The sequence below is a fragment of the Cydia pomonella genome, chromosome 28 (genome assembly GCF_033807575.1).
Source record: "Cydia pomonella isolate Wapato2018A chromosome 28, ilCydPomo1, whole genome shotgun sequence".
In the NCBI taxonomy this organism is placed as follows: Eukaryota; Metazoa; Arthropoda; class Insecta; order Lepidoptera; family Tortricidae; genus Cydia; species Cydia pomonella.
Window position 1 is genome coordinate 3,843,216 of NC_084730.1, and position 19,398 is coordinate 3,862,613.

At 42.8% G+C, this 19,398-nt stretch overlaps 1 protein-coding gene across 1 annotated transcript in view; it reads left to right on the plus strand.

Moving 5' to 3' along the window:
* The window catches only part of LOC133532943 (GTPase-activating protein CdGAPr), a 59,260-nt gene that overhangs the window by 12,461 nt on the left and 27,401 nt on the right, over positions 1-19,398 (plus strand). The window contains exons 6-16 of the mRNA XM_061871822.1: positions 1,921-2,077; positions 3,510-3,688; positions 4,465-4,556; positions 5,571-5,628; positions 6,837-6,963; positions 8,587-8,765; positions 12,672-12,855; positions 14,065-14,193; positions 14,365-14,515; positions 17,125-17,214; positions 18,043-18,131. Of these exons, the coding sequence (XP_061727806.1) occupies positions 1,921-2,077; positions 3,510-3,688; positions 4,465-4,556; positions 5,571-5,628; positions 6,837-6,963; positions 8,587-8,765; positions 12,672-12,855; positions 14,065-14,193; positions 14,365-14,515; positions 17,125-17,214; positions 18,043-18,131 (1,435 nt within the window). The remainder of the gene's footprint in view (positions 1-1,920; positions 2,078-3,509; positions 3,689-4,464; positions 4,557-5,570; positions 5,629-6,836; positions 6,964-8,586; positions 8,766-12,671; positions 12,856-14,064; positions 14,194-14,364; positions 14,516-17,124; positions 17,215-18,042; positions 18,132-19,398) is intronic.

Here is a 19,398-nt window from a genome sequence, read left to right on the forward strand (position 1 = left end):
CCGGTGTGGCCTAGTGGGTGACCCTGCCAGTGAATCCGATGGTCTTGGGTTCGAATCCCGATAAGGGCATTTATTTGTGTGACGAGCACAGATATTTGTTCCTGAGTCATGGTTGTTTTCTATGTATTTAAGTATTTGTATACAATACATATCGCTTTCTGATTACCTACAGCACAAGCCTTCTTGGCTTACTGTGGGACTTGGTCAATTTGTGTAAGAATGTCCCTATAATATGTATTTATCTTATCTTAATCTTTATAAAAAACACTCATGACTCAGGAACAAATATCTGTGTTCATCACGCAAATAAATGCCCTTACCGGGATTTGAACCCGGGACCATCGGCTTCATAGGCACTACCCACTATAGTTTTTTTATCATTAGAAAAAAGGTAAACATGATATATTGTTTTGTTTTGTGTTTATTCTGTGCTAGACTTCTTTTATTGCATCTGGAACACCTACTGACATAACATTTTTTTTTTAATTCCGCTACCTAAATGTTGTCTGGAAGAGATCGCTTTTTAGCGATAAGACCGCCTGTTGTTTACCTCTTCTTTATGTGTTGTATTATTTGTACTGTTTCTGTATTGAGGTGTGCAATAAAGAGTATTTGTATTGTATTGTAAACAATTTTGATGTGTCTTTTTGTTGGAAAATATTGCAAAACCCATTTTCTTAATTAGATTATATTACTTATGAAAACAAAATAATGTCAATAATCCTATATGATTTATACTTGTTACATATTTGCCGCGACTTATTTTTCAAATTGGTTTTTTTCATAAAATGACATCAAGATCGTTTACCTTCTTTCTAATTCTAAAAAAAAACGAACTATAGGCCAGACCGGTCGTTAAAATAAATATAGCAAATGTTTAATGAGAAACATAATAGTTAAATAATACGTTCCGTAGTTATTCACACGCACATATTCATACATACATACACACATACCCTCACATAAACACTTTCACTTACATACAACTTACTGAGACCTTTTTAACTGTCTTTGTACTTAGTTTGATAGTTAGTCATATAATAAAAAAAGACATATTTAATTTAGCTTTAACAATAATATATTCTGTTAAAATAAGAACCGCACCATTCCGATACTTCTCTGAGATTCCCACGTTACAGCCTAGTGTGGGGATCATTTGGACGACCGGTTTGGCCTAGTGGTTAGTGACCCTGCCTACGAAGCTGATGGTCCCGGGTTCAAATCCTGGTTAGGGTATTTATTCGTGTGATGAGCATGGATATTTGTTCCTGAGTCATGGGTGTTTTCTATGTATTTAAGTATTTATATATTATATATATCATTGTTTAAGTACCCTCAACACAAGCCTTATTGAGCTTACTGTGGGACTTAGTCAATCTGTGTAATAATGTCCTATAATATTTATTATTTATTATTATTGTACTGCTGCTCTTGTAATGCCAAATTCTTGAAATAAATATATTATTCTAATATAAAATAAAATGTCATGCGCCATGGAAAGGAGCATGATAGGTGTATGGAAGACTGACCGGCTACGAAACACCCTAACTACGAATAGGACGAAAGTCCAAGACATTGCCACAAAAATTAGAAGACTTAAATGGAAGTGGGCTGGCCATATCATCCGCGGCACAGACAAATGGAGCAAGCGAGTCACCCAATGGTACCCAAGAGAGGGAGAGAGAGGGGCGAAGAGACCTCTAATGAGATGGGACGATGACATCGCACAGGTAGCTGGCCGTACCTGGAGCAGAGTGGCAATAGATCGGAGAGAGTGGAGAAGGTTGGAGGAGGCCTTAGCCGAAGGGCAAGCAGGCAAAGAATACAAAAGATGGGAGATAATGTGCAAACTGTTCTTTGTTCTGTAAATAAAGGCTAATTTATTTTTATTTATAATATAGAATGTACCTATTGTTCCAGGCTGGATATCCCTGAAGGTCCGCTCCCACGTGTCGTGGCGCGACAAGTCGTCCAGCAGAGCGCTGCACTGCTCGTGGTCCGAGGCCAGCGACGTGCGCGAGTGGACGCTCGCCAGGAACGCGGACCACTGTCGGCAGCTCGACGACATGCTGCACAGGTGAGCTGGACACGTCCCTGCACTACGTACACGATGTATGTCTAAACTTCCCTATTATTAGGGGTACTGACGGTATTGTGGGCGAAGAGGCGCTGGTGGCCTAGCGGCAGGAGCGTGCGACTTGCAATCCGGAAGTCGCGGGTGCAAACCCCGACTCGTACCAATGAGTTTTTAAGAACTTATGTAAAATACCATTTGATATTTACCAGTCGCTTTTCGGTGAAGGAAAACATCGTGAGGAAACCGGACTAATCCCCACAAGGCCCAGTTTTACCCTTTGGGTTGAAAGGTCAGATGGCAGTCACTTTCGTAGTAACTAGTGCCTACGCCAAATCTTGGGATTAGTTGTCAAGCGGACCCCAGGCTCCCATGAGCCGTGGCAATATGCCGACAACGCGAGGAAGAATTGACGGTATTGTGGGCCTTTGAGTGCCACGTCGACCAAGCAGTGATCTATTGTGAGGATTCTTAAACTGGGTGTTCCCGCCGCTTCGCTGCGTTTACCACTTAATTCTATGTGTATTTTAATTTCGACCTTATTTCCACTACACAGAGCACATATTTGCATTGTATCGAGTCGCATCCAATCATAACACCTAAATATCGCTTGATGATCTCCGGTTGTGGAATGAGCTACCTGCCGAGGTTTCCCGAGGGTCTACAGTATGAGGTTCTTCAAAAAAGGAGTGTACATATTTTTAAAGGGTCGGCAACGCGCATGTAACACCTCTGGAGTTACAGGACTCTTTAGGCTACGGTGAATGCTTACCATCAGGCGGGCCGTATGCTTGTTTGACACCGTCGTGGTATAAAAAAAAAATTGCCAATCACAGCTCCGCATCCTCACGACACATGCCGGAGCCTTCAGCTCCCTACACTTGCTTTCCCATCGCCACACAAACCACAGTATTCGAAGCCCCATATTTGTAACTCAAAAACTGTAATTATTATATTTAATTTTTGGTTTACTTTCCAAAATATCGAACTCCTTGTTCCCGCCTGGAACACTGGGTTAACGGTACACCATCCCATTGACCCGAGGTTAAACCGTTAACCCATTGTCAAATTGTACAGGTAACCATGGTAATTCCAGGTTTAAACGGTTAACTCCGGGTTAGCGGGATGGTGCAAGTGGCTAAGTAGAGTCTGTTAATTTTAAGGGTGCATTCCTGTGTTTAAATGAAGTAACTTTCTCAAAGAAACCGGTATTCTAATTAACTCCATGTATTAAAAAGATCTTATTGATAGGAAAGCTATGTAATTTGTAACGTGCCTAACAGTAATTTTTAACAATTTTCTGGGTTCCCTTTTTGCCATTCCGACTATGCCTTATAATTTGGTCATGTATATCTGTCTGTCCGTAAATCCCATTTAACTCTGATATTGTATATTTTATCCTTTAACTGAAAATGATTTCGTTTATTTTTCACAGGTGTATATACGACCGAAAAGTCTCCGGCCTGCCCAACCTGACCGAGAAGATCAACAGCTCTCTAGACGAGACGGAATACAGGAGTCTAATAGCTGACTATATGCACCACCTCTCCATTATAGCGGACGACTCCATCAACTGTGGACCTGTGCTTAATTGGTTGCAAATGGACAATAAAGGTAAATTTTAATTGATAACCTAATCAACTAACAACGAAAAAGGTTTTTATTAAACCATTTTCGAATTAGTTGTTACTATACGGCCTCGCTTCGCTCGGCCTTTAAAGTCACACTTGCTCGGTAATTATTGTAATTTTTCTGTTTGGCCTTTTGCTTGACTGGAAGGAATTCCATAAGGTATAAATAAGGGCAATCGTATTTGTGCTCGGCAGTTGCCACCACTGTTGATCGAGGTCCAGAACAGCTCACAAAATTCTGCTATGCTTATAAAAATAAATAAAAAATTCTAATACACACAAAAGTAATTTAAGTTAATTTGCTGTTTTTAAAACCAGTTTATTTTGCATGAATTTTAGTTGGCACTTTTTTAAAACCACTAAAATTTATTGCACTATCTCTAATGTTTACCATGAATAATCAAATGGAAATAGATTTACCACAATTATGAATAAGGAGTGAAAATTCGCTATAAAAAAGCTTGCAACTCCCAAAAACCCTCTCCCGCTCACCACCCGCGCGGGCCGCCTCAGAATTGTTACGACGGATTGTTTTTGCACCGGAGCAAATTCGCAGTCGAAAAGCAGCTTTATTTTGATTAAAAAGAAAAACTGCTTTTTGACTGGGGTTAAAATACGGGGCACAAAATACTGGACGGAGATCCCTCGGAGATAGAGGGGTGCTTTTTTCACAAAACCTTGACAATTGTATATGGCTTTTTTTGGCCGGTGATATCCGTTCTGGGTAGACGACATGTTCAATCAGTGTGTTATTTTCAGGCCACAAGCTTTTAGTAGCCAATGAGGATTCCAGTTCTATAAACACGCCCGCCGTCGCCGCCGCCTATTCGGTCCGGAAATATGTCTCACAGGTAAAAACATAAATTTATATTGATAAATACATTATTGAAATGAAGCATCTGCCATCTAACATATAATTTTTGGGGAGGAGCGCTGTTTACCCTAAAGTACATGTTATACCTATTTAGGAAGCAGAGTTTCTAATTTAAGGAAATCTATGTAATTTGATGTTTATGAAAAAAAAGGTCATACTATGAACTTCATGGAGTCAGACCATCGAGGATCGGAAGCGGTTTTAAAAATAGCGGTAAATACCGGTTTATTTTGGTTTTACTCCGAACTTTCAGAACGTAAACATTTTAAGAACTTTATTGTAACCTATATAAACCGGTTTATCTGGCTAATGGAGTGCCGCGTAAAAAAAAACACCGACAAAGGAAGGAACCGGTTTTTGTTGTTCTAAACCGGTTAATCTCCATAAAGTTCCTGTCACTTTATGAAAATGTTCTTCTAAAAAACCGATTTAAAAATAACGGTTTTACGAACGAAATCGAAATTAAAAGGCTTTGCGCCAAGTACATGATAAAGGTTTGGAAATTTAACCGGTTTCTGAGTCTTGCAGACCACGCTAAGTTTTCATACCAAGTGCTAAATTTAGTATGGCACTTATAGGGATAAATAAATAATGATGTATATGTCAGCGGCCGATCGTAAAATCAGGCCGATTGTAAAATTCCTGGATAATGTTTTGACCATAGTCACATTAAACCATTAGATCGGTTCGTTCGAAGAGCAAATTGTCCAGAAAGAGGAGCCCCGCGTAGAGTCAGACCAAGCTAAGTTAGCAACGATTTTGATAGCCCAACCTGTGCAAGTGTTCAGTAAACGTCAAAATTTCATAGAAATTCGACGTTTAAAATAACACTAGCACTGTCTAAATCGCTGCCAACTTATCTTGGTCTGAACAAGACATTGATTATCAAATTTCTCGATATTCCTAGGAATTTCATGATCTGCCTGATTTTGCGATCGGCCGCTAACATATATACTTATATACTTCATTTTATAAATATTTGTTTTCACAGGCAAGGGACGAAATCAGCTTCGAAGTAGGCGATATGATCTCAATAATAGACATGCCTGGTAAGTGTGATTTTTTTTGTATATTTCCGTAGGGCTAACATGGTCGGCTCTTTATCATTTGTCACCATGCCTGTCACGTTCTAACAAGTATGTAACCGCGAAAGTGACGGGCATAGTGACAAGTGATAAAAATGGAACCATGATGCCACCGCTGGTATTGTAAAAGCAGTATTATAATACTCTTATTGAATAAATCGACACGAGTTGTGAATTAGCTATTCGCACATGTATCGTACAACGTTTTACAGTACATATAACCCTTTAAATTTTCGACATAGTTAAGGCAAACCTTGGCTATTCGGAGATACTTAGTTATCTGGTGATAGTTACTTTTAATGTCTTTTAGCCGAGTTGCCTGGTAATTGTACACATTAGCTACATCCATACTATCTCTTAAACATTGTTTTAAGCAATAAAATTACCGGGAAACTCTGCTAAATGATAATAAAACTGGCTACCACGAATAGCCAAGGTTTGCCCTACGTAATGTGCTAATTATCGAACTAGTGCGGTAAACTAGCACCATAAGAAAAGAAAGTACTTTATTTACTTTTTAATTCTTTGTAGTCGTATCGTATCCGACATCGGATATCGGATTAGACAATATGAAAACGCTCTAAGGCTGGATCTTACCCGTGGATCGTTGTTTGGATACCGCTGACCTACTTGCCCTAGGCAGAAGATAGGATGATATATAAACTGAATATAGGAATAATTTATTCGTTTCTACACCGTGTTTTTTTCCCGTTAATTTCAAGGGAGCATTTCTGAGATTAAATTAAGTAACTTTCTCGAAGACACCGGTATTCTAATTAACTCCATTTCGGAGATAATCAACAATTTATTTTTATCTTATAAGGCCTTCACGGGCGTATGCCCTTGCCTTTGGGCCTGTTTACATATTGATTACTGTTTAGTACGAGTTTATACATTTGATACTAAACATAAGTATTATCTCAGACGATTGATGTTCGAAATGACATTGACATATGTCACAGATTTTAATTGTTTGGTTGAGTTAAATGTAAAATGGCCGTGTTACAATAACGCTATATGCAATATTTAATTACTTTTTATAAAAAAAAAAATAACTATTCCATTTAGTTTCCTTAAACGTACATACGCATTCCCCGGAGTTAACGGAATTCAATAAAAACACGGTGTATATCATGAAATCATTTGACGTTCTACGTTCGTTTTGTCTCCAGGTCCTCAAGAGTCAACATGGTGGCGGGGCAAGCGCGGGTTTCGTGTCGGCTTCTTCCCGCACCACTGTGTGGCTGTCATCGGAGACAAGGTCCCCAGGCACATGACACAGCCTCCCCCTATAGTCGGGTGAGTATCCTATCCTTCTTATCGCACCATTGTGTGGCTGTCATCGGAGACAAGGTCCCCAGGCACATGACACAGCCTCCCCCTATAGTCGGGTGAGTATCCTATCCTTCTTATCGCACCATTGTGTGGCTGTCATCGGAGACAAGGTCCCCAGGCACATGACACAGCCTCCCCCTATAGTCGGGTGAGTATCCTATCCTTCTTCCCGCACCATTGTGTGGCTGTCATCGGAGACAAGGTCCCCAGGCACATGACACAGCCTCCCCCTATAGTCGGGTGAGTATCCTATCCTTCTTATCGCACCATTGTGTGGCTGTCATCGGAGACAAGGTCCCCAGGCACATGACACAGCCTCCCCCTATAGTCGGGTGAGTATCCTATCCTTCTTACCGCACCATTGTGTGGCTGTCATCGGAGACAAGGTCCCCAGGCACATTACACAGCCTCCCCCTATAGTCGGGTGAGTATCCTATCCTTCTTACCGCACGATTGTGTGGCTGTCATCGGAGACAAGGTCCCCAGGCACATGACGCAGCCTCCCCCTATAGTCGGGTGAGTATCCTATCCTTCTTACCGCACCATTGTTCTGGCTGTCATCGGAGACAAGGTCCCCAGGCACATGACACAGCCTCCCCCTATAGTCGGGTGAGTATCCTATCCTTCTTACCGCACCATTGTGTGGCTGTCATCGGAGACAAGGTCCCCAGGCACATGACGCAGCCTCCCCCTATAGTCGGGTGAGTATCCTATCCTTCTTACCGCACCATTGTGTGGCTGTCATCGGAGACAAGGTCCCCAGGCACATGACGCAGCCTCCCCCTATAGTCGGGTGAGTATCCTATCCTTCTTCCCGCACCATTGTGTGGCTGTCATCGGAGACAAGGTCCCCAGGCACATGACACAGCCTCCCCCTATAGTCGGGTGAGTATCCTATCCTTCTTACCGCACCATTGTGTGGCTGTCATCGGAGACAAGGTCCCCAGGCACATGACGCAGCCTCCCCCTATAGTCGGGTGAGTATCCTATCCTTCTTACCGCACCATTGTGTGGCTGTCATCGGAGACAAGGTCCCCAGGCACATGACGCAGCCTCTCCCTATAGTCGGGTGAGTATCCTATCCTTCTTCCCGCACCATTGTGTGGCTGTCATCGGAGACAAGGTCCCCAGGCACATGACGCAGCCTCTCCCTATAGTCGGGTGAGTATCCTATCCTTCTTCCCGCACCATTGTGTGGCTGTCATCGGAGACAAGGTCCCCAGGCTAAGGCTAAGCTCAATAAGGCTTGTGTTGAGGGTACTTAGACAACAATATATATAATATATAAATAATTATAAATACTTAAATACATAGAAGACACCCATGACTCAGGAACAAATATCCATGCTCATCACACGAATAAATGCCCTTACCAGGATTTGAACCCGGGACCATCGGCTTCATAGGCAGGGTCACTACCCACGAGGCCAGACCGGTCGTCAAATAAAATGGTAAATTTACCGAATTCTCTATTGTGGGGGGCCCTCTTTTGTGGAGGCCCGGGGCAGTAGCCCCGGTTGCCCTCCCCTAAATCCGACCCTGATTTCAAATTCCCTTTGGTATTATTGACTAATTCATTTGTTACAGATCTGTAGCAGTAGCCCCAATAAAGCCGGTCCTTCGAAAACACGGGAAACTTATCTCCCTGTTCCGAAGTTTCATCCTGTCCCGTCCTTCGAGGCGGCGGCTCAAACAACAGGGCATTCTGAGAGAGCGAGTGTTCGGCTGTGACCTCGGGGAGCATTTACTCAACTTCGAACATGATGGTAAGTTGGAACGACCAATTCCCATTTGGGCCCACCGAGCGGGGCGTGATGGGAATGAATCGTTCCCGTACGTGTCATTGTCATAAATGTGAATACATTGTCTTATTTGTGATTTTTATGACAACAGGGAATATTACTGCAATGTTTTTCGACAAGTTTTCATAAATTATTTGTTACAAATAAATATGACATTGATGCTATAAGGCGGTTTGTTTTGCGTAATGTTTCTTAGTTTCGTACTCCTCAGACAACTAGCAGGAGAAGTCCTATTCATGCCCTACCAGTGAGCTCTACCAAATTTCGGAACTGCTCTCAGTTAGAAAGTTATATATGATTAATGCAGTTTTACGAAGACATAAAGAAACCATATATACACCCGAAACAGACGAAAATAAATCTAAACGAAGAAAACCTGATGTGATAACAGCTCCTGTACCAAAATCTGTTTTTGCAAAGAGGCAGTATGTAGCTCAGTCGGTTAAATTGTATAATTTTATAAATAAGTTGTTAAATATTTACCCCGTAAGCGCTAAAGAATGTTTAAATAAACTAAATATATGGATTAAAACTAAAAGCTATAATGACGTTGAAAACATATTAGTTGGAGTCGTCTAATATTAATTGTATATTACTACATCATTTAAAAAAAAAAAAAAAACGGTTTATTCCATCAGCTAATGCATTGGTCTTCAGATTCATTTTCGCACACAAACACACACACACACACACACACACACACACACACACTTATTCCCTTGATTATTAAAACTTTATAAAAAATGTAGTCCAACAAATTGTACCTTCAAAATTATAAATCTACGCTTTCTCTATTAAGAACAGATTTTTGTTAAAAATTGTTTTATATACTTACTAAATCTCTTTCTATTTTTTAAGTTATAAAAAAAAAATGTTCGTTTTAAGTCTTAAGCCTAGCTATTGTACCTATATGTAAAAATTCTGTTACCACCTACGGGAGAGCGGTGTCTCTTGACACAAGTGTCATGTACGCTTAAAAAGAGGCACCAGCCCAGTCAAAATCACGTTTGTTTGTGCTAACTCAATAAACATTTTTTTTATTTATTTATTTATTTATTTATTCTGAAATAAATCATGTTAAAAAAAAGTCATTTATTGTCGCAAAACAAAAATAGTACATACAATACAATACAATACAAATACTCTTTATTGCACACCTCAATACAGAAACAGTACAAATAATACAACACATAAAGAAGAGGTAAACAACAGGCGGTCTTATCGCTAAAAAGCGATCTCTTCCATACAGCAACGGATAAACAAACAAAACAGACAGACAACCACAATAGGAACAACAGGACACTACGTCCAATAGGGTAGGGTAGGCTGTGTTTAGTGTGGCATATATTATTATTAGAGGGTGTTGCGGGCCTTTGAGTGCCCCATCGACCTGGCAGTGATCTATTGTGACGGCCCTTTAGAGTTCATTACTAATGCCCATGGATTCCAAGAAGTTCCAGATTCTTCGGGCCGTAATGTTCTGTACCTCATAGGGTTGCAATACGTGCCGCCCTAAGTAGGTACTTCTTTTTGACATTAGTGGTCCACAGGAACAGAGAATGTGCAGGTGCATGTGAGGAAAACCGCCTCAATGCCTTAGATACCAAACGCCAACAACTTAAAGAGAGACCGAAGCCCTCTTACACGTATACATACAACGCGTCTGGCCAACTATATTGTAACACCTGCAAAAGATTCTTTAAGACCAAGTTCGGCCTGGCCAGCCACATTAGGGCCCATAATCGGCGTAATCCGTAATTGCTGAGGTCGCCGTCATCGAAATCGATAAGGAGGACTATATATATACTGCACCAAGGTGCAAGACGTCGGACACGTCATTACCAAATTAAAATGGAGCTGGGCGGGACATGTTGCCAGGCAGAGTGATGGCAGGTGGCCAAAATGCTAACGGAATGGTGGCCGCCTTCAGACGAAAGGAGTGCCTGGCGTCCGTTGGCTCGTTGGGTGGACGACATTCGGAAGACTGCGGGTCACTTCTGGATGAGGTTGGCTCGGGACCGGGATAAGTGGCGTACTAGAAGAGAGGCCTATGCTCAGCAGTGGGCGATAAAAGGCTGATATGATGATGATGATGATGATATATATACTATATAGGACTGAAGTCAACGTGCTTGCATAGTCGTAAATCATTAAACCGGCCGTCTTAAGGATGATTCACTCTAGACCGGGCCGGGGCCAGGCCGGAGCTTCCGGCGCTTCGTTTTCTACGGAAAGCCCCACGTGATCACCGATCAGCCGTCATAGAAAATGACGAGTCGGACACCTCGGCCCGGGCCCGGCCCGGTCTAGTGTGAGTCGCTCTTTACTTGCCCGCGTTCTCTAATGATGCGTAATGTGCAGTTTTCTCACTTTATTGACCTACGGGTACGTTAGTGTTTACCCGAAAATAGCATGACTTGCGTTGTCACGCGCGATTGCATGTCTCGAGCGCGACTTGAAGTAAGCAGTCGCGCGCGACAACGCAGCAGATCTAAATAAAGAAATATCGCGACAATCTTCGACCCAGCCCTAAACTAAGCAAAGCATGTACTATGACCGCCACATGGGTGCAGGCGGCCCGTCTTTGGAACGGACTTCCCTACGGCATCAAAAATGCTCAAAATAAGTTTGCATTTAAAAAATCCTTACGTGCTTTCTTTGCTAGCAGAATGAAAAAATAATAATGTATGGGTAAGCTCTATATGTTTTGTCGTTATTTATGTATATATTATAAGAAATATAAGTATGTATATTTATGTATGTATATATTATGTATGTATGGTATGTTATTGTATTATATTTGGTTGTTGTTGTTAAAGTAGCACCGCCCACAATCTCTCTGCTTTGCCTAAAGGTTGACTGGTAGAGAATGCCTCATGGCATTAAGTCCGCCTTTTGTACTATAAGGTTTTCTTTTGTGCAATAAAGATTAAATAAATAAATAAATAAATGGGTGACGATATACATACGTATATAGATAAATACATACCTATATTATATGGAAAACAGCCATGACTCAGGAAAAAAAAAATAGTGTTCATCACACAAATAAATGCCCTTACTGGGATTCAATACCGGGACCATTGGCACTAGGCCAGACCGGTCGTCGATCTGCTCGGTTATACACCGTGTTTTTTTTATTTCCGTTAATTTCAAGGGTGCATTCCTGAGCTTAAATTAAGTAACTTTCTCAAAACACCGGTATTCTAATTAACTACTATATAAGTTAGCTATTTATAAGTTGTCTTTAAGTGAAATTTCTGTAATTTCTTAGACAACAATAAAGATTCTTTAAACCGAACTCCATTTCGGAGATAATTAGTTTATTTTTATCTTATAAGGCCACTACAAGCGTGTACACTTACCTTAGGGCCTGTTTACATATTGATTAGTGTTTAGTACGAGTTAATACATTTGCTGCTATACGTCAGTACTATCTCGGACGATCGATGTTAGAAATAACATTGATATGTCATAGTTTTCAATTGTTTGTTTGAGTTCAATGTAATGCCCTTGTTACAACAACGCTATATGCAACATTTAATAACTTTTTGTAAAAAAAAAATTAAATTACCATTGCCATTTAGTTACCTAACCTAACCAACCCTACCCATGTCCCGAAGTTAACGGAATTCAATAAAGAATAAAATAGAATAGAATAGAACAGTTTATTGCATATCACATCACAAGCATGGATAGAATGGAACATATAGGTATACATGTGACACCCTGTAAGGGCACAGCAATATAAGAGGGCTACAGTAGGTGATTAAATTACAATTATTTCGCACATCATTAAAATAATATTAATAAAAACAAAAACACGACTTATAGGGTTGTAGCTCTAATCCATTCTAACTTTGTTCACAGTGCCCTTAGTGCTAGTGGAATGCGCCAGGGCTATAGAAGCCCGAGGAGCCGTGGATGGAATCTATCGTCTGTCCGGAGGCTCCGGGCTCACACAGCGACTGCGTGCTGCCTTTGACAGCGGCGAAGCTCCTGAATTGCCACAGGACCCGCACGCCACAGCATCCTTGCTTAAGATGTACTTTAGGTGAGGCGTAAACCATCTTAGCTCTTCTTGTGTCGTGTATTTTTATTTATTATTGGCGTTATTCATAAACGCCTACTAAATTTAACAAGCCGATGATAATCGTTAGACCCTTTCTGTCATATCAATAAGTCGGAAAGGGACAAATGATTATTAGCGGCTTCTTAACTTTATTAGATGTTTATGAATAAGGGGGTTAACTTTTATTGCACAAATAAAGAAAATGGCGGACTTAGTGGTGTATAGATCCATATTGATTAGCCAAAATTTATATAAGAGACAATTTTCTTTTTGATTTTGGGGTTGGTTGGCCTCAAAATAAAAGTTGCTCAATTTGTAACTGAGATAAATGTCATATACTAAGGAATAAATGACTGAGCCCTCCAGAAGCGGAGTCTATATATAGTAGTGAAAACACAAATCAAAAATATTTATATTAGCATTTTATATTTCATATAATCATGATATAATATACAGCTTTTCAGTCGAATACCGTGTTTAAGTTTATTAAGGTACGAGATTGAAACTTGATTGAGTCATCTAAAATAATATTCTTTTACTATAAAACCTAAATAATTAATGAAAATTGGTAAGTATCTCAGTAGACAGAAATGTAGCACATAAACGCGACTATTTAGTCCCGCCCCGGGCCCGTTTAGTCTTTCCTATTGATCGATTATTTTTTTATAGTTGACTACACCGTATCGAAATGAATATTATAGCTGAGCTGGGAACTCACACATGAAAAGTACGCAATTATAGTTTGGTATACGTAATCTTAATTCAACCACAGTCGACGAGTAGAAAAAAATAATTTGGTTTGTTCCCAAAATTGTTACCTACTTAATATGACATAGATATTCATCTCATAAAGTATAGCTAAGGTTTGACAACTCTACATATATCAAATAGTATTAATAATAATAATAAATATTATAGGACATTATTACATAAATTGACTAAGTCCCACAGTAAGCTCAATAAGGCTTGTGTTGTAGGTACCTAGACAACGATGTATATAATATATAATTATAAATACTTAAATACATAGAAAACACCCTCGCCTCAGAAACAAATATCCGTGTTCATCACACAAATATATGCTCTTACCAGGATTTGACTCCGGGACCATCAGCTTCGTAGGCAGGGTCACTACCCACTAGGCCAGACCGGTCGTCATTAATATATTAAAAGTAACATTATAATTTCCAGAGAGCTGCCGAACCCGCTCTGCACGTACCAGCTATATGAAAGTTTCGTGTCGGCCGTCCAGACAGAGGAATCCAAGCGGCTCAAGGCGGTCAGAGACGTCGTGGTCAAATTACCACCACCACACTATCGGTCAGTAAATCAGAAGTTCCCAACATGCAATAACACCCTTACAGCGAAGCAAAGTGCAATCGAAGATGAGATCTTAAATTATTATCTTTTTCAACAACTACAAAAAAGGTCGAGTTGGCTAATTATTTCTTTACGAGAATTAGTTAAAACGTCTGTTTCATCATTTTCCAGAACACTAGCATACTTAATGCGTCACCTCCGGCGCGTGTCGCTGCTGGGCGACGTGACGGGCATGACGGCGCGCAACATGGCCATCGTGTGGGCGCCCAACCTGCTCCGCTCGCCCCGCCCGCAGCACGCCTTGCAACACGTGTCGGTGCAGGTGGGTAGCATACTTACTGCGTCACCTCCGGCGCGTGTCGCTGCTGGGCGACGTGACGGGCATGACGGCGCGCAACATGGCCATCGTGTGGGCGCCCAACCTGCTCCGCTCGCCCCGCCCGCAGCACGCCTTGCAACACGTGTCGGTGCAGGTGGGTAGCATACTTACTGCGTCACCTCCGGCGCGTGTCGCTGCTGGGCGACGTGACGGGCATGACGGCGCGCAACATGGCCATCGTGTGGGCGCCCAACCTGCTCCGCTCGCCCCGCCCGCAGCACGCCTTGCAACACGTGTCGGTGCAGGTGGGTAGCATACTTACTGCGTCACCTCCGGCGCGTGTCGCTGCTGGGCGACGTGACGGGCATGACGGCGCGCAACATGGCCATCGTGTGGGCGCCCAACCTGCTCCGCTCGCCCCGCCCGCAGCACGCCTTGCAACACGTGTCGGTGCAGGTGGGTAGCATACTTACTGCGTCACCTCCGGCGCGTGTCGCTGCTGGGCGACGTGACGGGCATGACGGCGCGCAACATGGCCATCGTGTGGGCGCCCAACCTGCTCCGCTCGCCCCGCCCGCAGCACGCCTTGCAACACGTGTCGGTGCAGGTGGGTAGCATACTTACTGCGTCACCTCCGGCGCGTGTCGCTGCTGGGCGACGTGACGGGCATGACGGCGCGCAACATGGCCATCGTGTGGGCGCCCAACCTGCTCCGCTCGCCCCGCCCGCAGCACGCCTTGCAACACGTGTCGGTGCAGGTGGGTAGCATACTTACTGCGTCACCTCCGGCGCGTGTCGCTGCTGGGCGACGTGACGGGCATGACGGCGCGCAACATGGCCATCGTGTGGGCGCCCAACCTGCTCCGCTCGCCCCGCCCGCAGCACGCCTTGCAACACGTGTCGGTGCAGGTGGGTAGCATACTTACTGCGTCACCTCCGGCGCGTGTCGCTGCTGGGCGACGTGACGGGCATGACGGCGCGCAACATGGCCATCGTGTGGGCGCCCAACCTGCTCCGCTCGCCCCGCCCGCAGCACGCCTTGCAACACGTGTCGGTGCAGGTGGGTAGCATACTTACTGCGTCACCTCCGGCGCGTGTCGCTGCTGGGCGACGTGACGGGCATGACGGCGCGCAACATGGCCATCGTGTGGGCGCCCAACCTGCTCCGCTCGCCCCGCCCGCAGCACGCCTTGCAACACGTGTCGGTGCAGGTGGGTAGCATACTTACTGCGTCACCTCCGGCGCGTGTCGCTGCTGGGCGACGTGACGGGCATGACGGCGCGCAACATGGCCATCGTGTGGGCGCCCAACCTGCTCCGCTCGCCCCGCCCGCAGCACGCCTTGCAACACGTGTCGGTGCAGGTGGGTAGCATACTTACTGCGTCACCTCCGGCGCGTGTCGCTGCTGGGCGACGTGACGGGCATGACGGCGCGCAACATGGCCATCGTGTGGGCGCCCAACCTGCTCCGCTCGCCCCGCCCGCAGCACGCCTTGCAACACGTGTCGGTGCAGGTGGGTAGCATACTTACTGCGTCACCTCCGGCGCGTGTCGCTGCTGGGCGACGTGACGGGCATGACGGCGCGCAACATGGCCATCGTGTGGGCGCCCAACCTGCTCCGCTCGCCCCGCCCGCAGCACGCCTTGCAACACGTGTCGGTGCAGGTGGGTAGCATACTTACTGCGTCACCTCCGGCGCGTGTCGCTGCTGGGCGACGTGACGGGCATGACGGCGCGCAACATGGCCATCCCTAAAGTTTTTTCTCCTATCTTTGCATTCCCTAATATTGTGTGTCATAATAATCAGTGGTCCTAACATTCGAACTCTAATTTTGGTTTCCCTATTCTATATCTATATTTATCGAATGGCCGACTTTTTTGTCCTAATATATTTTTTCCTAATGGCACTTTCCATAATGAGTATTTAACCTGATGTTATGTAGCATAATTCTTTTTTAGTTTAAATATTGTTAGGCCTAAAAATTATATATCCTAACCATCATGTTACCTAATTTTACATAGCTTATGTTTGCTTAACCTAACACTCGTATGCCCTAATTTTGATTTCCCTATCACCGAATGGCCTTTTTTTTAGCCTAATGGCACTTGCCATATTGATTACTTATCCTATTGTTATCAAGCATAATTTTTCTTTTTTGCGAGGGTCGCAGTTTTAACCCAACCTAACCCACTTTTGTGGCAGCAATTCGTTTTTGCGAGGGTTACAGTTCTAACCTAACCTAACGATTTGGCGAGGATCGCAATTCTAACCTAACCTATTTTTGACAACTTTCAAATTCCCAGTTTAAAATTCCGAGTATGGCTCCTAAAAGTTTTAGAGCAAAGAGCATTTTGAAATATATGTTTATGACAATTGATTATTAGAACAATACACATTAGGTCAAACCAGTTAGGGCGTGATGTGTTAGGCCAAATATTGTTAGTGATTTCGAGGAACATGGTAAAAAAGATTACGGATATTGATAGTTAGGATAGAAAAGCCATAGTTAGTTCAATGTACCGTATTGTACTGATTAAAGAACATATAAAAAAATACTAATCGAGGGCCTTCGTTATGAAGTCAATTTAAATATATGCTTTTTTTCATTATAGGCGGTGGTTACGGAATTCCTGATCTGTTACGCGGAGGAACTTTTCGCTGAGGAGCAAGATTGGGATTCCGGACCGGAATCGCTGAATTCGGTAAGTTAATTTTGTCAAACTTGTAATGAAATGTTGACATGACTTACTTCAAATTAGGTCCGGAAATACTACATATCAGTTGCGATGAGTGAAGATGATATGTAAAGGAATTTCATACAGCCTTACCCACCTAGGCCTTTTTAAACGTCAAATTATTGCACGTCTTGGCATTCAACCATAAAAAACCTATAAGCATAATTCTGCCATTGTTTTTTTTATTAATTTTTGTCTTTTTTGTGTTAAATATTATTTCGGAGTTTCAAAGGGGAACAAAAATTACATTATTTTTGCGCTACGACGCACGGTTTAGGAGATACAGCCCCATAAAGTTTTTTTTTCAGGCATTAAGAAATCTTTATAGGGCTGTATCTCCTAAACCGTCCTTCGTAGCGTAAAAATAATTAAATATTCGTTCCCCTATTCTATTTTTTTTAATAATCCTAAAGTAATAAATAATATAAAAAAAAAACTGATAAGTAAAACAAAATAAAAAAAGCGTAATGGCGTGCGTCGTAGCGCCAAAATAATTACATTTTTGTTCCCCTTCAATACCCCACGCACTGAATAACCTATCACATTAGTTCATGAAACAATCATCATCATCATCATCCTATTTTTTTAAAATTATTTAAATGCAAGTTTGAGAAAAGCACTATACAAATCTCGGCGAGAAACGGGGTTGTTGGTCGCATATCCCTTCCGACCTCGCTACGCTCGGCCGTCTATATCTACTTGGCCTGCAACCCTGCGTTTCCCGTCCTCTATAGTAATGTATTATTACTTATCAGTTTTTTGTTGAACTATAATAATATATTTGTATTTGTCTAGGAGCAGCTGGAACAAGTCGAGTTGAGAGGTCACGATTCATGCCGACGTCCGAAGAGTTTGCCACTCAACCCGCCTACAAAATTACTCAGGTATGTATCGCGTATCAACAGAACATTTTTAATTTTTGACATCTAAAAATACTTTGTCTCTAATAATAACTAAGAAGGTTCATTGTTTAATATTTTTGCATTTTAAATATTTTTTACACGTCACTCAGGTTAGTGACAACGCATGTTGCGGACACACGGTCGTCACGGATGTTTGAATATGCGTGGTCTAGCAACGTCGCGCTATCACCGTCTTTCCGGGTGACTTCGTTAACATACTGACCAAAATTATGAGCTGATAAAATATCACATAGTTGTTTTTTGATGGCAGTATTCTTAAGCAAGTCGATATTAATATCGCCCATTATGATTGCTTGGAGTTTGTCTTCATTTATTTTGGCCAGCAGGCCATCGAATAACCCGAGATATTCGGAATGATTTGTTAGGTTGGAGTGGTAAATTCCCACAATTAAAAGATCCTCAGGTATTATATGTATTGCGCAAACATCAAAAACCTGCTCGCGAGACAACTCACAATAGTCCGATCGGGTCAAAGCCTTTATATCTGATTTAGCATAAATGCAGCTTCCACCCCGTTCTATGTTTGGTCTACAGTAATGTGATAGTAAATCGAAATTAGTTAATGTCACGGCATGAATTTCATGGCTACGCAAAAAATGTTCGGTTAGAATTAAAATGTCACACGTCAGGTCGTTACTTAGTAACATTTCTAGTTGCTTCGTTTTTCCATATAATCCTCTAATATGTTGGTGGCAGACCGTGAGAACCGTAGTTCGCGGTGCCTGTGTCGGTGTCAGTTGTTCTCTGCGCCGGCGGCTGGTCGATCGACGTGCGCGATGCGGCGGTGTCGGGGTCGGGGGGGAGCGCGCCCGGCGCCGCCTCGAAACCACTCGCTCACCTCCGTTCCAGATGGCCAGATATTTGGAGACATCATTTCTTCATACTTACTGCACGGGACAGTGATTGCAAACGACGCATAGTGCTCATGCTTTAGGCGTAATTTTTCGGCCGTGCAGTTCGTATATCCAGTCTTTTTAGCTATATAAGACCTGACGGCCTCCGGGGTTGTGTCGCTTTTAAAAAAGCAGGCGTGAATTTTTTTTTCGCGCTCTATAGTAAGTAAGTCCGTATCTGCTGGGCCTGTTCCGGTGATTGCAACTCGTGTTGTTTTTGGTTGCATACGGCCTCTTTTGTATGACACGGTGCGATAGTCATTGTCGGTGGAATTAGTGTGTTCTGTCGTACTGTCATTTAGTTTTGCTTTTGAATATATTGACTGCGAGTTGGA